The sequence below is a fragment of the Mustelus asterias genome, chromosome 3, assembly GCF_964213995.1.
Source record: "Mustelus asterias chromosome 3, sMusAst1.hap1.1, whole genome shotgun sequence".
NCBI classification, from domain to species: Eukaryota; Metazoa; Chordata; class Chondrichthyes; order Carcharhiniformes; family Triakidae; genus Mustelus; species Mustelus asterias.
The window spans coordinates 155,965,185-155,982,611 of NC_135803.1; the positions used below are offsets into that span (position 1 = coordinate 155,965,185).

Below are 17,427 nucleotides of genomic sequence, written 5' to 3' on the forward strand. Positions count from 1 at the left end.
ATTCTTTGTGGAGTTTTTAAAGCTAAAGTTTATTCATTAGTGTCACGAGTAGGCTTACATTAACACTGTAATGAAGTTACTGTGAAAATCCCCTAGTCGCCACACTCTGGCACCTGTTCGGGTACACTGAGGGAGAATTTAGCATAGCCAATGCACCTAACCAGCACGCCTCAGTTAACAAAACATTCAGTATTTGGGGAAATGGTTAATTGGAGGGAAGCAGATTCTTATCCTGGTAAAGGAGCTTCTAAATGCAACAACTGGCAAGGGGATGTAAACTGCAGTGTGACCAATTGACATTGACTTTCACATCATAAATGGACATAAGAATTTATGGTTGAATGCAACAAGAATGTCTGCCTATGTGGGTTTAGCTTTGCCATCTCCCATTTATTGTACGCCCTGTCCGATGTTTATCCCTCAACGAATATCATAAAACCATTGTCTGAAAGAATCTTGCACTTATGTAGTGCCTTTATAAACAATGAAATACTTTGTTGCAGTGTAGTCACTGTCGCAAAACAGCAGCTAACGTGATAACAGCAAGCTCCAATAGCAGCGATGTGAAACTAAATGGTTAATCTGTTTGGTGATATTGACCAGGGATAAATTAGGACATTTGGTGAGGGGGAGTAGAATTGCCTCTGCTCATCAATATATGGGATCTTTATGTCCATGCAAGCATAGAAACATAAAAACCAAGAGAAGGCCATTCTGCCCAGCTCCACCAATATGATCATGGCTGATCATCCAACTAAATAGCCTGATCCAACCTCCCCGATCTCCCATTTCCTTTGATCTCCTTCACCCCAAGAGCTATATTTAACTCCTTTTTGAAAACATAGTATTTTGGTCTCAGCTGTTCCGTGGTAGAGAATTCCACAGGCTCCCCACTCTGGGTGAAGAAATTTCTCCTAATCTCAGTCCTAACCCACATCCTCAGACTGTGACCCCTGGTTCTGGATTCCCCCACCATCCAGAACATCCTGTCTAGTCCTATTAGAATTTTATAGTTTTCTATGAATTCCCCCGTCATTCTTCTGAACTCCACTGAATGTAATCCTAACCAACTCAATCTATCCTTGTACATCAGCCCTTCCATCCCAGGAATCAGCCTGGTAAACCTTAGCTGCACTTCCTCCATAGCAAGAACATCCTCAGATAAGGAGACCAAAACTGCACACATTACCCTCAGCAACTGGTGTACGAGGACACTCGGGTCTCACTGCACGTTCCCTATCAATTTATAACCATTCAGATAGATGGCCGCTTGTTTAACATTTTGCCTGAAAGACAGCACCTCCAACAGGGCAGCACTCGACCAGTAAAGCACTGGAAATGTCAGCCTGGAGTGGGAATTGAACCCATAACCTTCTGACTTGGGCAAGAGTACTACCAACTGAACCTTGTGTATTTATCATGTTGCTGTTTGTTGGGATCTTACTGTGTACAAAGTGGCTTCTAAATGCAACAACTGGCAAGTGGATGTAAACTGCAGTGTGACCAATTGATATTGACTTTCACATCATAAATGTGGACATAAGAATTTACTATGCCCTACATTACAGTACTGACTACACTTCAGTGAAGTACTTAATTTGCTGTCAATGTCAAGCATTTTGAGATCTTCTGAGGTTGTAAAAGGTAATGCAGAAATTTAAGTCCATCCATATACACACATTCTCTTCTTCACCATGTCCTAAGGGCTATGGCAACCATGGACCTCCATGTTAATCTTGGTGTGGATCATCTTTGGTGGTGCAGTCATTTGCAGGGCCCTTTAGAAAGATTATCCTTTGTCTGCTTCCATTTATTTTTAACCATCGATCTTTCTCAGTGGCATCAGATTTTCCAATTTTGTTTATGTGCCCAAGATAAGACTGTCTTCTGGTCTGGGTCAATAAAGTTATTTTGGTTTCAGATTTTATTAACACCTCTTCATTGGTAGTGTGACTTTTCCACTACACACAAACAAGATTTTTAAAATTCCATCTGATACCTTGATTTTTATGGTGGTTTCAGGTTATAAAGTATGTCTATACGCCACAATAAATAAATGATCAAATATTGACATGTCCATATCCTGCAATAAATAAATCTATCAGATATCGACATGTATGTCCATACCTGCCTATACCCTGCAATAAATAAATGTCCAGATATTGATTCTCTGCAATAAATCAGTGATCAGATATTGAAATACAATGACTGCTCCCCCTCCCTCCTGGTAAAATCCACCCCCAAGTAACAATTCACTATCATGTTTCAACAGGACCCAGGATGAGCTGTCCAAGTCATCTGCCTTATTACAAAACAAATTCCCGCTGCATTAATTTGTTTTGCATTGTATAACTTCCTGCACAAACACCGCCTTTAAAAAAATTAAGACAGAAAATGTCAGAGATTTTCACCCCCAAAAAAATTAATAGTGGGGTCTTTCCTGTGGCTAAGCCCTACATAGGTGTCTAAGGTATTGGCCTTTTCCATCAAGACAATGTGTTTTTTCCCGACTGTCTGTTTAATGAAACCGTCTTCGATGGTGTATTTGTTCAAATTAATTCAATTTAATTATTTTTATTTTTTTTAATTCTGGGGTCTTTCCCTCTCTGGGACAGGGAACATCCGGGGATTTATCCCTAGTCTTTCGGTGTCTGCGGATATTGCCTGTGATTGAGATGTTGAATAGTATTTGTGATCCTCACATTGTGATCGCGCTAAAAACAAAATCTGTCTCCTGGAATGAATTGAAAGCAGTATTTCTGTTTGGAAACGTGAAATAAGCAGTCACATAATTCCCCAACTCCACCCAGGGGGCCAGACCTGACATCCGGGTATTCGGCCACTCCGGGCCCCGCCTTCTTCCCGGTGGCCGGGACTGTGCCTGGGCAAAGGATCCCCTGAAAGGAGAAGAAACGTCATTTTGTGAAGCCTGAAACGATATAAAAATGAAATAAATTTTATTTTGAGAACAGAAATGAAACAGGAGAGCAGGATTTGCAGGGAGATGCTTCCCTGGGTGGTGGATGTGACAGGCTCGGAATCAGGCAGCCCGGGCCTGCCGAGGGTCTTGCGCTGACAACATCCGGGCTCTCTTCTTCTTCCCCCGCCGCTTTTTCAGGGAAAGCGGCGCCAAGATGGCGGCTCCCATACTCAAATGGAAGCGCGTAACCAACTCGAGCGGGCCGGTCCCCCGGCCCCGCCACGGCCACCGGGCTGTCTCCATTAAAGAGCTGATGGTCGTTTTCGGCGGGGGGAACGAAGGGATCGTGGATGAGTTGCACGTTTATAATTCAGGTGGATTGAATAGTAATAATTTGCCGCAATGTTTTCTCTCTCTCTCTCTGTCTTCTCCCCTCCCAGAGGTGGGAGGAGCGGCCGGCCGGTGGCGAGTGCGCGCGCGCAGGGCGGCTGCTGAAGGGAAGCGGAGAGCAAGATGGAGCGGGGGATCCGGGCGGACCGCGGCCGCTGCCCCTCCCCCCTCCTGCCTGCCTCAAAATGGCGGCGGCGCCGCCGCCGAGAGCGGACAACCCGGAGCGCGCCATTTGGCGCCAAATCCCTTCACACACAAAAATATATTTATAATCTGTTTATGAGAAATTCTCTCCCGTTCGAATAAATCCTGAAATAAAAACCAGTCAACCCCCCAGTGTGGGAGTCGTTAATGGAGTGAATGTCAGGATCCTCCCCTCCCTCCATTTAAAAAATTCCGTGATTTGACAAACAAAATGCAAACAGCCGGGATTATTAATGGAATATTTTTAATTGACTTTTTATTTGAGATGGGGAGGGGAATCGAACATTTTCCGCCGGCTCTAAATTGCAGAGGGAACCCAACATGGCGGCGCCCGGTTCCCTCAGTTTCCCTGCCTTGTTTTGTTTTTATTTTTGTGCCTATTTTCCAGTAACATCTGTCCCTCTGCCACCTCCAGTTACAGTTAGTAATCAGTGTTATTGTGCTCGCTGTGTTTGGACTCGCTGGTTCCAGTGGGACAGTCCTGGTTTTAGATTCAGTTTTTTCTCTCTCTCTAATGTGTACAAACAAGGCGCCATTTCTGTTTGGTTGTCAAGGGAAGAAGCTTCATCATGTGCAGAGGGAGGTTGTTTAAAGACATCCAACATCCTCTGCAGTAAAGGAAGCAGGGCAGCTGTGGAAAAATAACAGGGCAGCTGTTTAAAAAATCATCTCGAAATAAAATTCTTCAATTTTATTTTTTTAAATAAATCTTTTTTAATAAATCTGACACAGCATAGATATCCCAGACAGGAAATAATGCACTCCCCTCCACCTTTCGGTATTTTCTGATTTTTTTTCAATTGTTGAGTGAGTTCCAAGGTTGGTCAATTGTCAAGCAGCATTCCCAGAATCTGTTGTAATATTTGGTTTGTTCTTTCCTAAGATTGCTGCAGTCAGTGTGAACTCCAGTGTATTGTGGTTGCCAGTGGTCTGATTTTTTTTCAGCTACTCAGATATGTTTTTCATTCTTTTGTAGGGACTGACTCAATTTGGCTATTAAATAATGCCACATAGTTTTATTTGCTCAATGCTACGTATAAACACAGTTTTCAAACATTGCTCATTTGCATTCTCAGATGCAAACATTAAAATTTACATTTCTCCTAAAGTTTCTGAAAATAGAGTTTTTTAAATGTAATTTATATTTAATTCTTCACAGCCCGTTTTCTTCTACCTGATCCTTGCTGGGTTATCGTTCCCTGGATGTTTATAACCTGATGTGGAGATGCCGGTGTTGGACTGGGGTAAGCACAGTAAGAAGTCTCACAACACAGGTTAAAGTCCAACAGGTTTATTTGGCAGCACAAGCTTTTGGAGTGCTGCTCCTTCATCAGGCGAGTGAGGACTTGTGTTCACAAACAGGGCATATACAGATACAAACTCAATTTACAAGATAATGGTTGGGTTCATGTCACACGAACTGTAACCCCCACAACTTGCCTGGGCTTGCAAAATCTCTCTAATTGTCCTGTCTGGAGACAATACGCATCTCTTTAACTTGTGCTTGGCCCTCTCTCCACTCACATTGTCTGTACCTTTAAGACTTGATTACCTGTAGACTCGCATCCCAACCATTGTCTTGTAAATTGAGTTTGTGTCTTTATATGCCCTATTTGTGAACACAAGTCCTCACTCACCTGATGAAAGAGCAGCGCTCTGAAAGCTTGTGCTGCCAAATAAACCTGTTGGACTTTAACCTAGTGTTGTGAGACTTCTTACTGTGTTTACAACCTTCCAGTAGCCACTCTTCATCTGTGTTTTCAACAGCGCAAAGTACCACATCCAAAATCAAATCTTTTTCTCAACTGATCGGAAATTATTGAATTTGTTTTCATAGTGCTAGCCAAGGCCAATTCCTGAAGCCAAGTACCATGCTCTGCTGTGTGAATTTATCTATTTTTTTATGTAAGGAATGCATTTGTTGTGCAAGTCTTCACAATCTAGTGATAGATTCATAGAATCCTACAGTGCAGAAAGAGGCCATTCGGCCCATCGAGTCTGCACCAACCACAATCCCACCCAGGCCCTATCCACATATCCCTACATATTTACCCACTAACCCCTCTAACCTATGCATCCCGGGACACTAAGGGGCAATTTAGAATGGCCAATCAACCTAGCCCGCACATTTTTGGACTGTGGGAGGAAACCGGAGCATCCGGAGGAAACCCACGCAGACACACGGAAAATGTGCAAACTCCACACAGACAGTGACCCGAGCCGGGATTTGAACCCAGGTCCCTGGAGCTGTGAAGCAGCAGTGCCAACCACTGTGCTACCGTGTCGCCCATAAACAGTGAAAATGTTTGCCGATACTTTTCCTCCCCAGTCCAGTTTAAGCACATATATGATGCAAACATAGGGTTAAAAGATTTACTAAATCTACACTTTTTGGAACAGTGGAGTTTTGTCATTAATCTGCTCTAACTTGTGAATTTGGCATATAAATGTGTAGGTGTGATGAACAGAGAAAGGGATGGGAGTGATGTGTGTTCACAGGGTTTCTAGCCACCAACTTTGTTCCACCTTGGACACTGTCTGAGGTGAACCAGACTGTTTGCAACCTTGGTATTGTATTTGACCCAGCAATAATCTTCTAACCATCGCCAAGTTTGGCCATTCTGTCACATCATCATTTCCACCTCTGCCTCAGCGCATCATTTTTTGACTTAAGACCTAACTGAATAATTTGTTTGAACTGTTACAATGATGCTGTCTTGTCCTGGTGTTAATCAGAGGTGCAAACCTTATCAAACAGCAATAAATCAATGAAACATTCACTGTACCAACATGCATATCAGAGAAACTTGCAACACAGAAAGAGGCCGTTTGACCTGTCTTGCCTGTGCTGGCTCTTTTGAAAGAACAGTTGTGCTTATTGTCCTTGATCCTGGTGTTCCCTCATCCTCGGGTACCTGTTCTGTTTCCATTTAAAATTAGTTGTGAAATCAGTGTCAACACCTTTTCAAGTAGAGCATTCCAGATTGTTGCAGCTCTAAGTTTAAACTTAAGTCTCCAATGTCCCTTGATTTCAACTGCTTTTTACAGCAAGGTGTCAGTTCAAGGTACAGTGACTTAACTGCAAATTGTTTTTTTTCTCCTCCATTGAGAGTTAATGTCACGGTTGGGGCCAAACTACACAAGGCATTTATATATAATTCAATATGCTAACATTTTCGATCAGACTCGCACCTCTCAGGACTAATAAGCCTGTCAATCTCAAATTATGTCCTTGGAAAGAAGGGCACGTGTGTGCACCTAGAAAGTTTTTTGTGTAAAATCTTAAAGCCCGTTTAATGCAATTGTTCCACGCTCTTGCAAACAAAATGAAAACTGCACTTTAGGAATGCAGTACAATTTATGAATTGTTTTATGGAATGTGAACATCACTGGCAAGGCCAGCATTTAATGCCCATTCCTAAATTCCCTCATGAAGATGATCACAAGGCACCTTCTTGAACTGTGGCAGTCCATGTGGTATAGATAACAGTGTTGTTAGGGAAGGAATTCCTGCATTTTGACCCAGTGACAGTGAAAGGCTGGCAATATATTTCCAAGTGAGGATGGTGGGAATTGGTCTTGATTTCAAAGGGGGGTGAGGGAAGTCTTGCTACAACTGTACAGGGCATTGGTGAGACCTTATTGGAGATTGAGAGGAGGTGATCTTATTGAAACGAAAGATTCTGATGTAGGGTTGACAGGGTAGGTGCTAAGAGGATGTGCCCTCTTGTGAGGGAGTCCAATTTAAGATAGAGATGTGGAAGAATCTCTTTGAAGAGTAATTATTCTTTGGAATTCTCTTCCATAGAGCAGTGGAGGCTGGGTTATTGAATATACTCGTGGTTGAGCGAGACAAAGGAATCAACAGTTGTGGGTGGGGGAGGCAAGAAGATGAAAGTTAGGAATGCAATCAGATCAGCCATGATATCAAATGGCAGAGCAGACTGGATGGACCAATGTCCTGCTCCAATTTCTTAGTCTTATGATCTATCACACATTGACTTGGATGGTGGACAGGCTTTAGGGAATAAGCAGGTGAGTTATTAACTGCAGAATTTGTAGCCTCTGATCTGCTTTTGTAGTTGGCATTTATATGGTTGGTCCAGTTCAGTTTCTGATTAATGTTGATCTCTGGGATGTTACTAGTGGGGGGGATTCAGTGATGATTGATCTGTTGAATGTCATGGGGAGATGATTAAATTCTCTCTTTTTTTGTAGGAGATGGTCATTGCCTTGCACTTGTGTGGTGTGAATGTTGCTTGCAGTTTATTAGCCCAAGCCGACTGTTGTCCAGGTTTTGCTGCATATGGACACTTTATGTTTCAGTAACTGAGGACTTGCAAATGGTTCCGAATGATATGCAAGTATCAGTAACCTTCTGACCTATGATAGAGGGAAAGTTGTTGATGAAGCAGCTGAAGATTTTTGGACCTGAGTCACTACCCTGTGGAACTCCAGCAGTGATGCCCTGGGACTGAGTTGATTGGCAACAACCAGAACCATTGTGCTAGGTCTGACTCCCATTGATGAAGGAGATAGTCATCGACTTCAGGAAGCATAGTGGAGGACATGCCCCCTCCACGCAGACGCGATAGATGTGTGGTAGACTCCAAAGATGTGCAGGTTAGGTGGATTGGCCATGCTAAATTGCCCCTTAGTGTCAGGGGGACTAGCTAGGGTAAATGCTTGGGGTTATGAACAAAGAACAATACAGCATAGGAACAGGCCCTTCGGCCCTCCAAGCCTGCGCCGCTCATGTGCCCACAAGACCATTCTTTTGTATCCCTCTATTCCCAGTCTATTCATGTGGCTATCTAGATAAGTCTTAAACGATCCCAGCGTGTCTGCCTCAATCACTTTGCTTGGCAGTGCATTCCAGGCCCCCACCACCCTCTGTGTAAAATACTTCCCCCTGACATCTGTGTTGAACCTTGCCCCCCTCACCTTGAACCCGTGACCCCTTGTGTTCGTCACCTCCGACCTGGGAAAAAGCTTCCCACTGTTCACCCTATCTATGCCCTTTATAATTTTATACACCTCTATTAGGTCGCCCCTCATCCTCCGTCTTTCCAGGGAGAACAACCCCAGTTTACCCAATCTCTCCTCATAGCTAAGACCCTCCATACCAGGCAACATCCTGGTAAACCTTCTCTGTACTCTCTCCAAAGCCTCCACGTCCTTCTGGTAGTGTGGCGACCAGAACTGGACGCAGTATTCCAAATGTGGCCTAACCATCGTTCTATACAGCTGCAACATCATATGCCAACTTTTATATCCTATGCCCCGTCCAATAAAGGCAAGCATGCCATATGCCTTCTTCACCACCCTCTCCACCTGTGCTGCCACCTTTAAGGATCTGTGGACTTGTGCACCCAGGTCCCTCTGTGTGTCTATACTCTTGATGGTTCTGCCATTTATTGTATAGCTCCCCCTTACATTAGATCTACCGAAATGCATCACTTTGCATATATCTGGATTAAATTCCATCTGCCATTTCTCCGCCCAATGTTCCATCCTATCTATATTCTGCTGTATTCTCTGACAATGTTCGTCACTATCCGCAACTCCAGCAATCTTCGTGTTGTCCGCAAACTTACTGATCACACCAGTTACATCTTCCTCCAAATCATTTATACATATCACAAACAGCAGAGGTCCCAGTACAGAGCCCTGCGGAACACCACTAGTCATGGAACACCACTAGTCCCAGACCTCCAACCGGAAAAAGACCCCTCCACTGCTACCCTCTGTCTTCTATGGCTAAGCCAGTTCTCCACCCATCTAGCTAGCTCACCTTTTATCCCGTGAGATTTAACCTTTTGCACCCCACCTTTATGGAGCTAGGACTTGGGTAGGTTGGTGGTTGGTGCAGACTTGATGGGCCGAATGGCCTCCTTCTGCACTGTAGGGATGCTGTGATAGTTCAGAAAGCCCACCAATGCCTCTAGTTTCACAGGAGGTTAAGAAAATTTAGCATGTCTGCTACAACTCTCCAATTCTTTACAGATACATTCAGAAAGGATGCTTTCTGTGGCGTATCACAGCTTGGTATGGCTCCTTGATTTGATTTATTATTGTCACACGTATTAGTGTACAGTGAAAAGTATTGTTTCTTGCGCGGTATACAGACAAAGCATACCGTTCATAGAGATTTTGATAAGATCATGGCTGAACTGATTGCTCTGGCAGGAAACTACAAAGGGTCGTGAACGAAGCCCAGTCCATCACGCAAACCAAGCCTCCCATCCATTGACTCTGTCTACACTTCCCGCTGCCTCAGAAAAGCAGCCAGCGTAATCAAGGACCCCTCGCACCCCGGACATTCTCTCTTCCACCTTCATCCATCGGGAAAAAGAAACAAAAGTCTGAGGTCACGCACCAACCGACTCAAGAACAGCTTCTTCCCTGCTGCCGTCAGACTTTTGAATGGACCTATCTCGCATTAAGTTGTTCTTTCTTTACACACTAGCTCTGACTGTAACACTACATTTTGCACCCTCTCCTTTCCTTCTCCCCTATTTACTCTATGAACAGTATGTTTTGTCTGTATAGCACGCACAAAGCAATACTTTTCACTGTATACTAATACATGTGACAAAATCATGTCAGTTTTGCCGGAGCGCCTTGATGTCACATTCAGTCAAATTACTAAAAGGGCAGTCAATTTCACTTAGCTGACACAATAGGTGACACTGACCTAATCAAGAAAGCCAGATATGATCTAAGGCGATCCATCAAAGATGCCAAAAGACAATACCGTCCCAGGCTAGCCACACCAACCCCTGCTGACTATGGCAAGGTCTGCAAGACATAACTGGCTACAAGATGAAGGCATGTAAAATGGCCGGCTCTAACACACCCCTCCCTGATGAGCTCAATGCATTCTACGCCCGTTTTGAGCAAGAGGTCAGCGAGAGCATGCCCTGCACCCTGGAATCTGTATCTGGGGTCACCGTTGCAGAAATCAGAGCAGCTTTCTTGAAGGTCAACCCACAGAAAGCGACTGGCCTGGATGGGGTACCCGGACGTGCACTCAGATCCTGGGCAGAGCTGGCGGGATTATTCGCAGACATCTTCAACTTCTCCTTACAACAATCTGAGGTCCCTATCTGCTTCAAGCATCCCGGTACCAAAGAAAAATCAAGCAGCGTGCAACTGGCTCTGACATCCATCATTATGAAGTGCTTCGAAAGGCTAGTCATGGCACGAATCAATTCCAGCCTCCCGGACTACCTGCATCCGCTACAGTTTGCCTGCAGCTGCAACGGGTCCACAGCAGATGCCATTTCCCTGGCCCTGCACTCAACCCTGGAACACCTAGATAACAAGGACACCTATGTCAGACTCCTATTTATTGACTACAGCTCAGCCTTCAACACTATTATTCCCACGAAACTCATCTCCAACCTCCGTGGCCTGGGCCTCAGCACCTCCCTCTGCAACTGGATCCTGAACTTCCTAACTCACAGACCACGATCAGTAAGGATAGGCAACAACACCTCCTCCACGATCATTCTCAACACCGGTGCCCCACAAGGCTGTGTTTTCAGCCCCCTACTATACTCCTTATACACCTATGACTGTGTGCGGCCAAATTCCCCTCCAATTCGATTTTCAAGTTTGCTGGCGACACCACCGTAGTGGGTCGGATCTCAAACAATGACGAGAGAGTACAGGAATGAGATAGAGAATCTGCTGAAGTGGTGCGGCAACAATAATCCCTCCCTCAATGTCAACAAAATGAAGGAGATTGTCAGCGACTTCAGGAAACGTAAAGGAGAACACGCTCCTGTCTACATTAATGGGGACAAAGTAGGAAGGGTCGAGAGCTTCCAGTCGTAAGGTGTCCAGATCATCATCAACCTGTCGTGGTTTCTTTCTTTCCGCCGCCCGCCGGCGCCCCCCCCTGCTTTCTCAGAGGACTAAGGAAATTTGACATGTCGGCTACGACTCTCTCCAACGTTTACAGATGCACTATAGAAAGCATTCTTTCTGGTTGTTTCACAGCTTGGTATGGCTCCTGCTCTGCCCAAGACTGCAAGGAACTACAAAAGGCCGTGAATGTAGCCCAATCCATCACACAAACCAGCCTCCCATCCATTGACTCTGTCTATACCTCCCACTGGCTTGGCAAAGCAGCCAGCATAATGAAGGACCCCATGCACCCTGGACATTCTCTCTTCCACCTTCTTCCTTCGGGAAAAAGACACAAAAGTCTGAGGTCACGTACCAACCGACTCCAGAACAGCTTCTTCCCTGCTGCCGTCAGACTTTTGAATGTACCTACCTTGCATTAAGTTGATCTTTCTCTACACCCTAGCTATGACTGTAACACATTCTGCACTCTCTTGTTTCCTTCTCTATGAATGGTATGCTTTGTCTGTATAGCACGCAAAGAACAATACTTTTGTATTGTTAATACATGTGACAATAATAAATCAACTCCTGGAATTCAACTCTTTGTCTATGTTTGGATCAAGACTGTAAAGTTGACTGGAGATGAATGGCCCTAATGGAACCCAGATTGATCATCAATGAACAGGGATAGCACTGTTGATGGCACCTTCCATTGCTTTGTTGTTGATCAAAAATAAACTGTTGGGACAGTAATTGGCAGGATTGAATTTTTTCTGCTTTTATTTTGTGGGCAGGACATATCCTAACTATTTTCCAGATTGCCAGGTAGATGCTGGAAATCTGAACACCAATGTGCAGGGAAAAATACACTATACTGTATGCGGAGAATATGCTGATTGGTTGGCAAAAAGACAGCAGCATCCTGTTAATAGTGAATACCATTTTTATTGCTACTGCATGGTAGCAGCATGAAGCAGCTTATTTCACATGCTGCTTTGAAATACCTTGCCTTTCGAGACTAATCTGTAGGTAGATTGGGCACCTTCAGAAATTCCCTTGGGCCCGTTCTTGAGTTTGCTTGATATACAGTGTGAAATGTCAGAGCCGCCATTATCCCATAGGATATCTTTGCGCCATATTTCAGCATCCAGCTTGAAGGTGAACAAATGGCTTGGGTTCTATTTACAAGGTTGTTGATTAGGCCAATATAATAGCATGTGGGCAAGAATTCCAATGCATGTATTAACCAGTAATGGTAGGTTTGTGGTCGACTGTGATAAGAGAACCCATTGGCAGATTTCTCAACTTGTTCATTATTGCATGCTGCTGTGGATTTAAATATAGCAAATGTATCATCCACATAGAAATATGCAAGGAGTAGCAGGTTAGGTGTTATTCAGATCTATGGTTTTCTTAAGTGGGGTAAGAAGTCTCACAACACCAGGTTAAAGTCCAACAGGTTTATTTGGTAGCAAAAGCCACTAGCTTTCGGAGCGCTTTCGGAGCGCTCACTGCTCCTAGCGAGGAGCAGTGAGCGCTCCGAAAGCTAGTGGCTTTTGCTACCAAATAAACCTGTTGGACTTTAACCTGGTGTTGTGAGACTTCTTACTGTGTTTACCCTAGTCCAACGCCGGCATCTCAACATCATTTCCTAAGTGGAACATTGATAAATAGACTAGCAATGTCAAATGAGCACATGGACACAACATTATGTCAATATGCAAGTCCTGTATGGTCTTCAGTAAATGCGAAGGTATCCTTCACCATGTATCTGGAAGACTTAAAACTGCTTGTAACAATTCACCCAGCACTTGGCTAATTCATGCTGTGTAGAACTAGAAGATGTCTTGAGCAGCCATACATAATGATGATACATAATAATACATAAAGTGAGCTGAGAGGATGAACCCTGTTTTATATATCATGGTAAGAAGTCGCACAACACCAGGCTAAAGTCCAACAGGTTTATTTGGTAGCAAATACCATAAGCTTTCGGAGCAATGCTCCTTCGTCAGATGGAGTGGTCTCTGTTCTCAAACAGGGCACAGACACAGAAATCAAATTACAGAATACTGATTAGAATGCAAATCTCTACAGCCAGCCAGGTCTTAAATGCACAGACAATGTGGGTGGAGGGAGCATTCAACACAGGTTAAAGAGATGTGTATTGTCTCCAGACAGTACAGCTTGTGAAATTGTGCAAGTCCAGGAGTCAAGCTGTGGGGGTTACTAATAATGTGACATAAATCCAACATCCCGGTTTAGACCGTCCTCATGTGTGCGAAACTTGGCTATCAGTTTCTGCTCAGTGACTCTGCGCTGTCGTGTGTCGTGAAGGCCGCCTTGGAGAACGCTTACCTGAAGATCCAAGGCTGAATGCCCATGACTGCTGAAGTGCTCCCCCCACAGGAAGAGAACAGTCTTGCCTGGTGATTGTCGAGCGGTGTTCATTCATCCGTTGTCGTAGCGTCTGCATGGTTTCCCCAATGTACCATGCCTCGGGACATCCTTTCTTGCAGCGTATCAGGTAGACAACGTTGGCCGAGTTGCAAGAGTAGGTACCATGTACCTGGTAGATGGTGTTCTCACGTGAGATGATGGCATCCGTGTTGATGATCCGGCATGTCTTGCAGAGGTTGCTGTGGCAGGGTTGTGTGGTGTCGTGGTCACTGATCTCCTGAAGGCTGGGTAGTTTGCTGCGGACAATGGTCTGTTTGAGGTTGCGTGGTTGTTTGAAGGCAAGAAGTGGGGGTGTGGGGATGGCCTTGGCGAGATGTTCGTCTTCATCAATGACATGTTGAAGGCTCCGGAGGAGATGCCGTAGCTTCTCCGCTCCGGGGAAGTACTGGACGACGAAGGGTACTCTGTCCACTGTGTCCCGTGTTTGTCTTCTGAGGAGGTCGGTGCGGTTTTTCGCTGTGGCGTGTCGGAACTGTTGATCGATGAGTCGAGCGCCATATCCTGTTCTTATGAGGGCATCTTTCAGCGTCTGGAGGTGTCTGTTGCGATCCTCCTCATCCGAGCAGATCCTGTGTATTCGGAGGGCTTGTCCGTAGGGGATGGCTTCTTTTACGTGTTTAGGGTGGAAGCTGGAGAAGTGGAGCATCATGAGGTTATCCGTGGGCTTGCAGTACAGTGCGGTGCTGAGGTGACCGTCCTTAATGGAGATGTGTGTGTCCAAGAATGCAACCGATTCCGGAGAGTAGTCCATGGTGAGTCTGATGGTGGGATGGAACTTGTTGATGTCATCATATAGTTGTTTCAGTGATTGCTCACCATGACTCCAAAGGAAGAAAATGTCATCGATATATCATGGGGCAGCTCACCACTCATACATGAGTTCATAAGCGTTTTTTTAAGTTTGACATTGCTAGTTTATTCACCATTATCCCATCTAAGGAAGCTATAGAAAAGTATAGTGTGGCACTTATCATGGCGATCAAGACTCGCCACCATTACGTGAATCAGTATTTATTCAGCTTATGAGTTTAGCAACTCTCGCAGTTGAGTCCAGTTTTTTGAATGCACCATGTAAGCTCAAATAGATGGTGTTGCCACTCTGGGCCCAGCTCTCGCAAGCATCTTTGTTGGGCTCCATGAGCTACTTGTCTTTGATGGCATGACACCTAACTTCCCACCGGTATGTAATGTCCCTGCATGTTTTAATGGGGCTCCATCCTGCAATCAAATTCACCGTTGAAATGCAGCAGTCACCTGAACTTCCTTTCCTTGACATACCAGTTTTAAAAATCTGCCAGGGGTTTTCTACCACAAACCTGTCTTCACTGGTCAATACGAGTTGGGATTCATACAGTTCAATGTGCTATTAGATTGGCCTTATTGGCAGCATGTAAATAGGGCCCAAGCCATTTGCTCATCATGCAAGCTTGATGCTGGAATAGGGTGCATCAAAGACATCCTGTAAGGGGGCAGCATGGTGGCACAGTGGTTAGCACTGCTGCCTCACAGCGCCAGGGACCCAGGTTCGATTCCCGGCTTGGGTCACAGTCTGTGTGGAGTTTGCATATTCTCCCTGTGTCTATGTGGGTTTCCATCGGGTGCTCCAGTTTCCCCCCCACAGTCCAAAGATGTGCAGGTTAGGTGAATTGGCCATGCTAAATTCTCCCTCAGTGTACCTGAACAGGCGCCAGAGCGTGGCGACTAGGGGATTTTCACAGTAACTTCATTGCGGTGTGAATGCAAGCCAACTTGTGACAAATAAATAAACTTTTAAGATCATGGCCACCCTGATCAAATCACTTTGCGCTATATAGTGTGCAAACTCATGGACATGCCAAAAGCCATCATTCCTGGCCCTGAAAGATCAGTCGGAATGGCAAGGTATCTCAAAGATGTGAGCAGCAGTGAAACTAGCTGCTTGACACTGCTACAGTACAGTAGCAACACAAGTGATAACAGGATGTTGCAGTCAAGCTAAAAAGACTTTCTGTCCATCACACAAATAAACAACATGGTATAGCTATCTGAATTTCCGTGCCAGTGTGATGCATGTAGACAGCACGTACCAAAAACTGGCAGATGATATCAAATATCTCTTCAGTTCACCGGTTAAAGTCTTGGCCCTTTTCAGTTCATGCTTGCAAAGTTCACATTGGATGTGATCCTGTGATTGGACAACATTTGCTAAATAATCCTCATTGCATTAAAAGTTATGCTGACAATCTAAGATGACCAGTTGGACCTGCAGTGTGGTACATTTGCCTATACTGGAAGTTACATATACACACAATGCAGAAGGCACTTTTTTTTTTACAGAAAGAAAAAACGTGTTCACATGTTGCTCCTGTTTCAGCTAAACAAAATAAGTGATAGCCACTCTCAAATTCAATCCATAGGGCATTGCCTTGGCCAATCGGAGTCGAGCTGCCTGGTTTAAATTTTCAAACAATGTTTGACAGTTAACTGTCAATCACCATTATTTGGTGGATTGACAACTGCCATGGACAATCAGATTCCACTTGCCTACCAATCAACTCTGCTCTTGTTTGGTACAAAGTTGTTGATTCCCCTGTCACTCGTGTTCTCATGATTGGTCCGATGAGTGCCAGGTGAAAAATGTATTTTTTTTCAGCAATACTAGAGTTTGTATGCAACTAAATGAACAACTATATTCAAGCTGTTTCATTGTTGCCTTAATGTCAAAATATTGTTGAGTTTGAGCCTCAACAGATTTGAGCTTGTAATCTAAACTGACAGTCCTTTCCTGTTTTCTGTGCACAGTCACTCGTGAAGAATAATAGATTCAGTCTGCTGACCCCATTGTGATTAAGATGGCTGCCCTGGTGTGGAGGGAATGATGCCCACACTTTATAGTTTAGTGCTTTATTTATTTGGCAGATTCTTAACTGCCCTTCAGCCACCAGGGGTGCTGAACCAAGAAAGACAGCTTGTTGCAAAGATTGCCAAAGTATGTTCCTAGTTTCAGTTCATGTCTGACCTTCGTATCTGTACTCAGTCCTGCCTTTTCAAAGGAAAACATTAACTGATTTTGTTTTGTTTTTCAAATGTCGAAAGAACCATGGTGAGAGTTTATTTTTATTCTGCTTTTTGTACATTGAGGATGGAATAAGCTTGAAACTCTGAATGCGCTATCACTATAATTTAACCAGTAACTCCATTATCATGCTGTCACGCAATTGCCAGGGTAATAGAAGGTGGATTTGGTCTTTTATATCCAGCAATTCCAATGTATTTTATCAAAATAAACATTCTGTGGGATGATTCATATTTTTACTCTTCAAACATGATGATCAACAAAGGCAAACTATATTTGAATATGTATTTACATATTGCAGCTTACACGTACATTCACCACGTCTTCACTTTGTGTTTTTCTTGCAGATGACTTGTGTGGACTTTCACAAAGCATTAGGTTATCACATAGTAGAATCATTAGCAAACTTGAAGTCTCTGTTAAAGGGTCAATGATGATTAACATAAGAATGAGGAGTAGGCCATCTGGCTCCTTGAGCCTGCTGCGCCATTCAATAAGATCATAGCTGATCTTTTCGTAGACTCGGCTCCACTTACCCGCC

General features: G+C 44.3%; 1 protein-coding gene across 1 annotated transcript in view; it reads left to right on the forward strand.

Annotated features, from left to right (window-relative positions):
• The first annotated feature begins 2,977 nt into the window (after positions 1–2,977).
• LOC144491747 (host cell factor 1-like) overlaps positions 2,978–17,427 on the forward strand; it is a 109,477-nt gene continuing 95,027 nt past the window's right edge. The window contains exon 1 of the mRNA XM_078209995.1: positions 2,978–3,294. Coding sequence (XP_078066121.1) covers positions 3,135–3,294 — 160 coding nt within the window. The 5' untranslated portion in view covers positions 2,978–3,134. The remainder of the gene's footprint in view (positions 3,295–17,427) is intronic.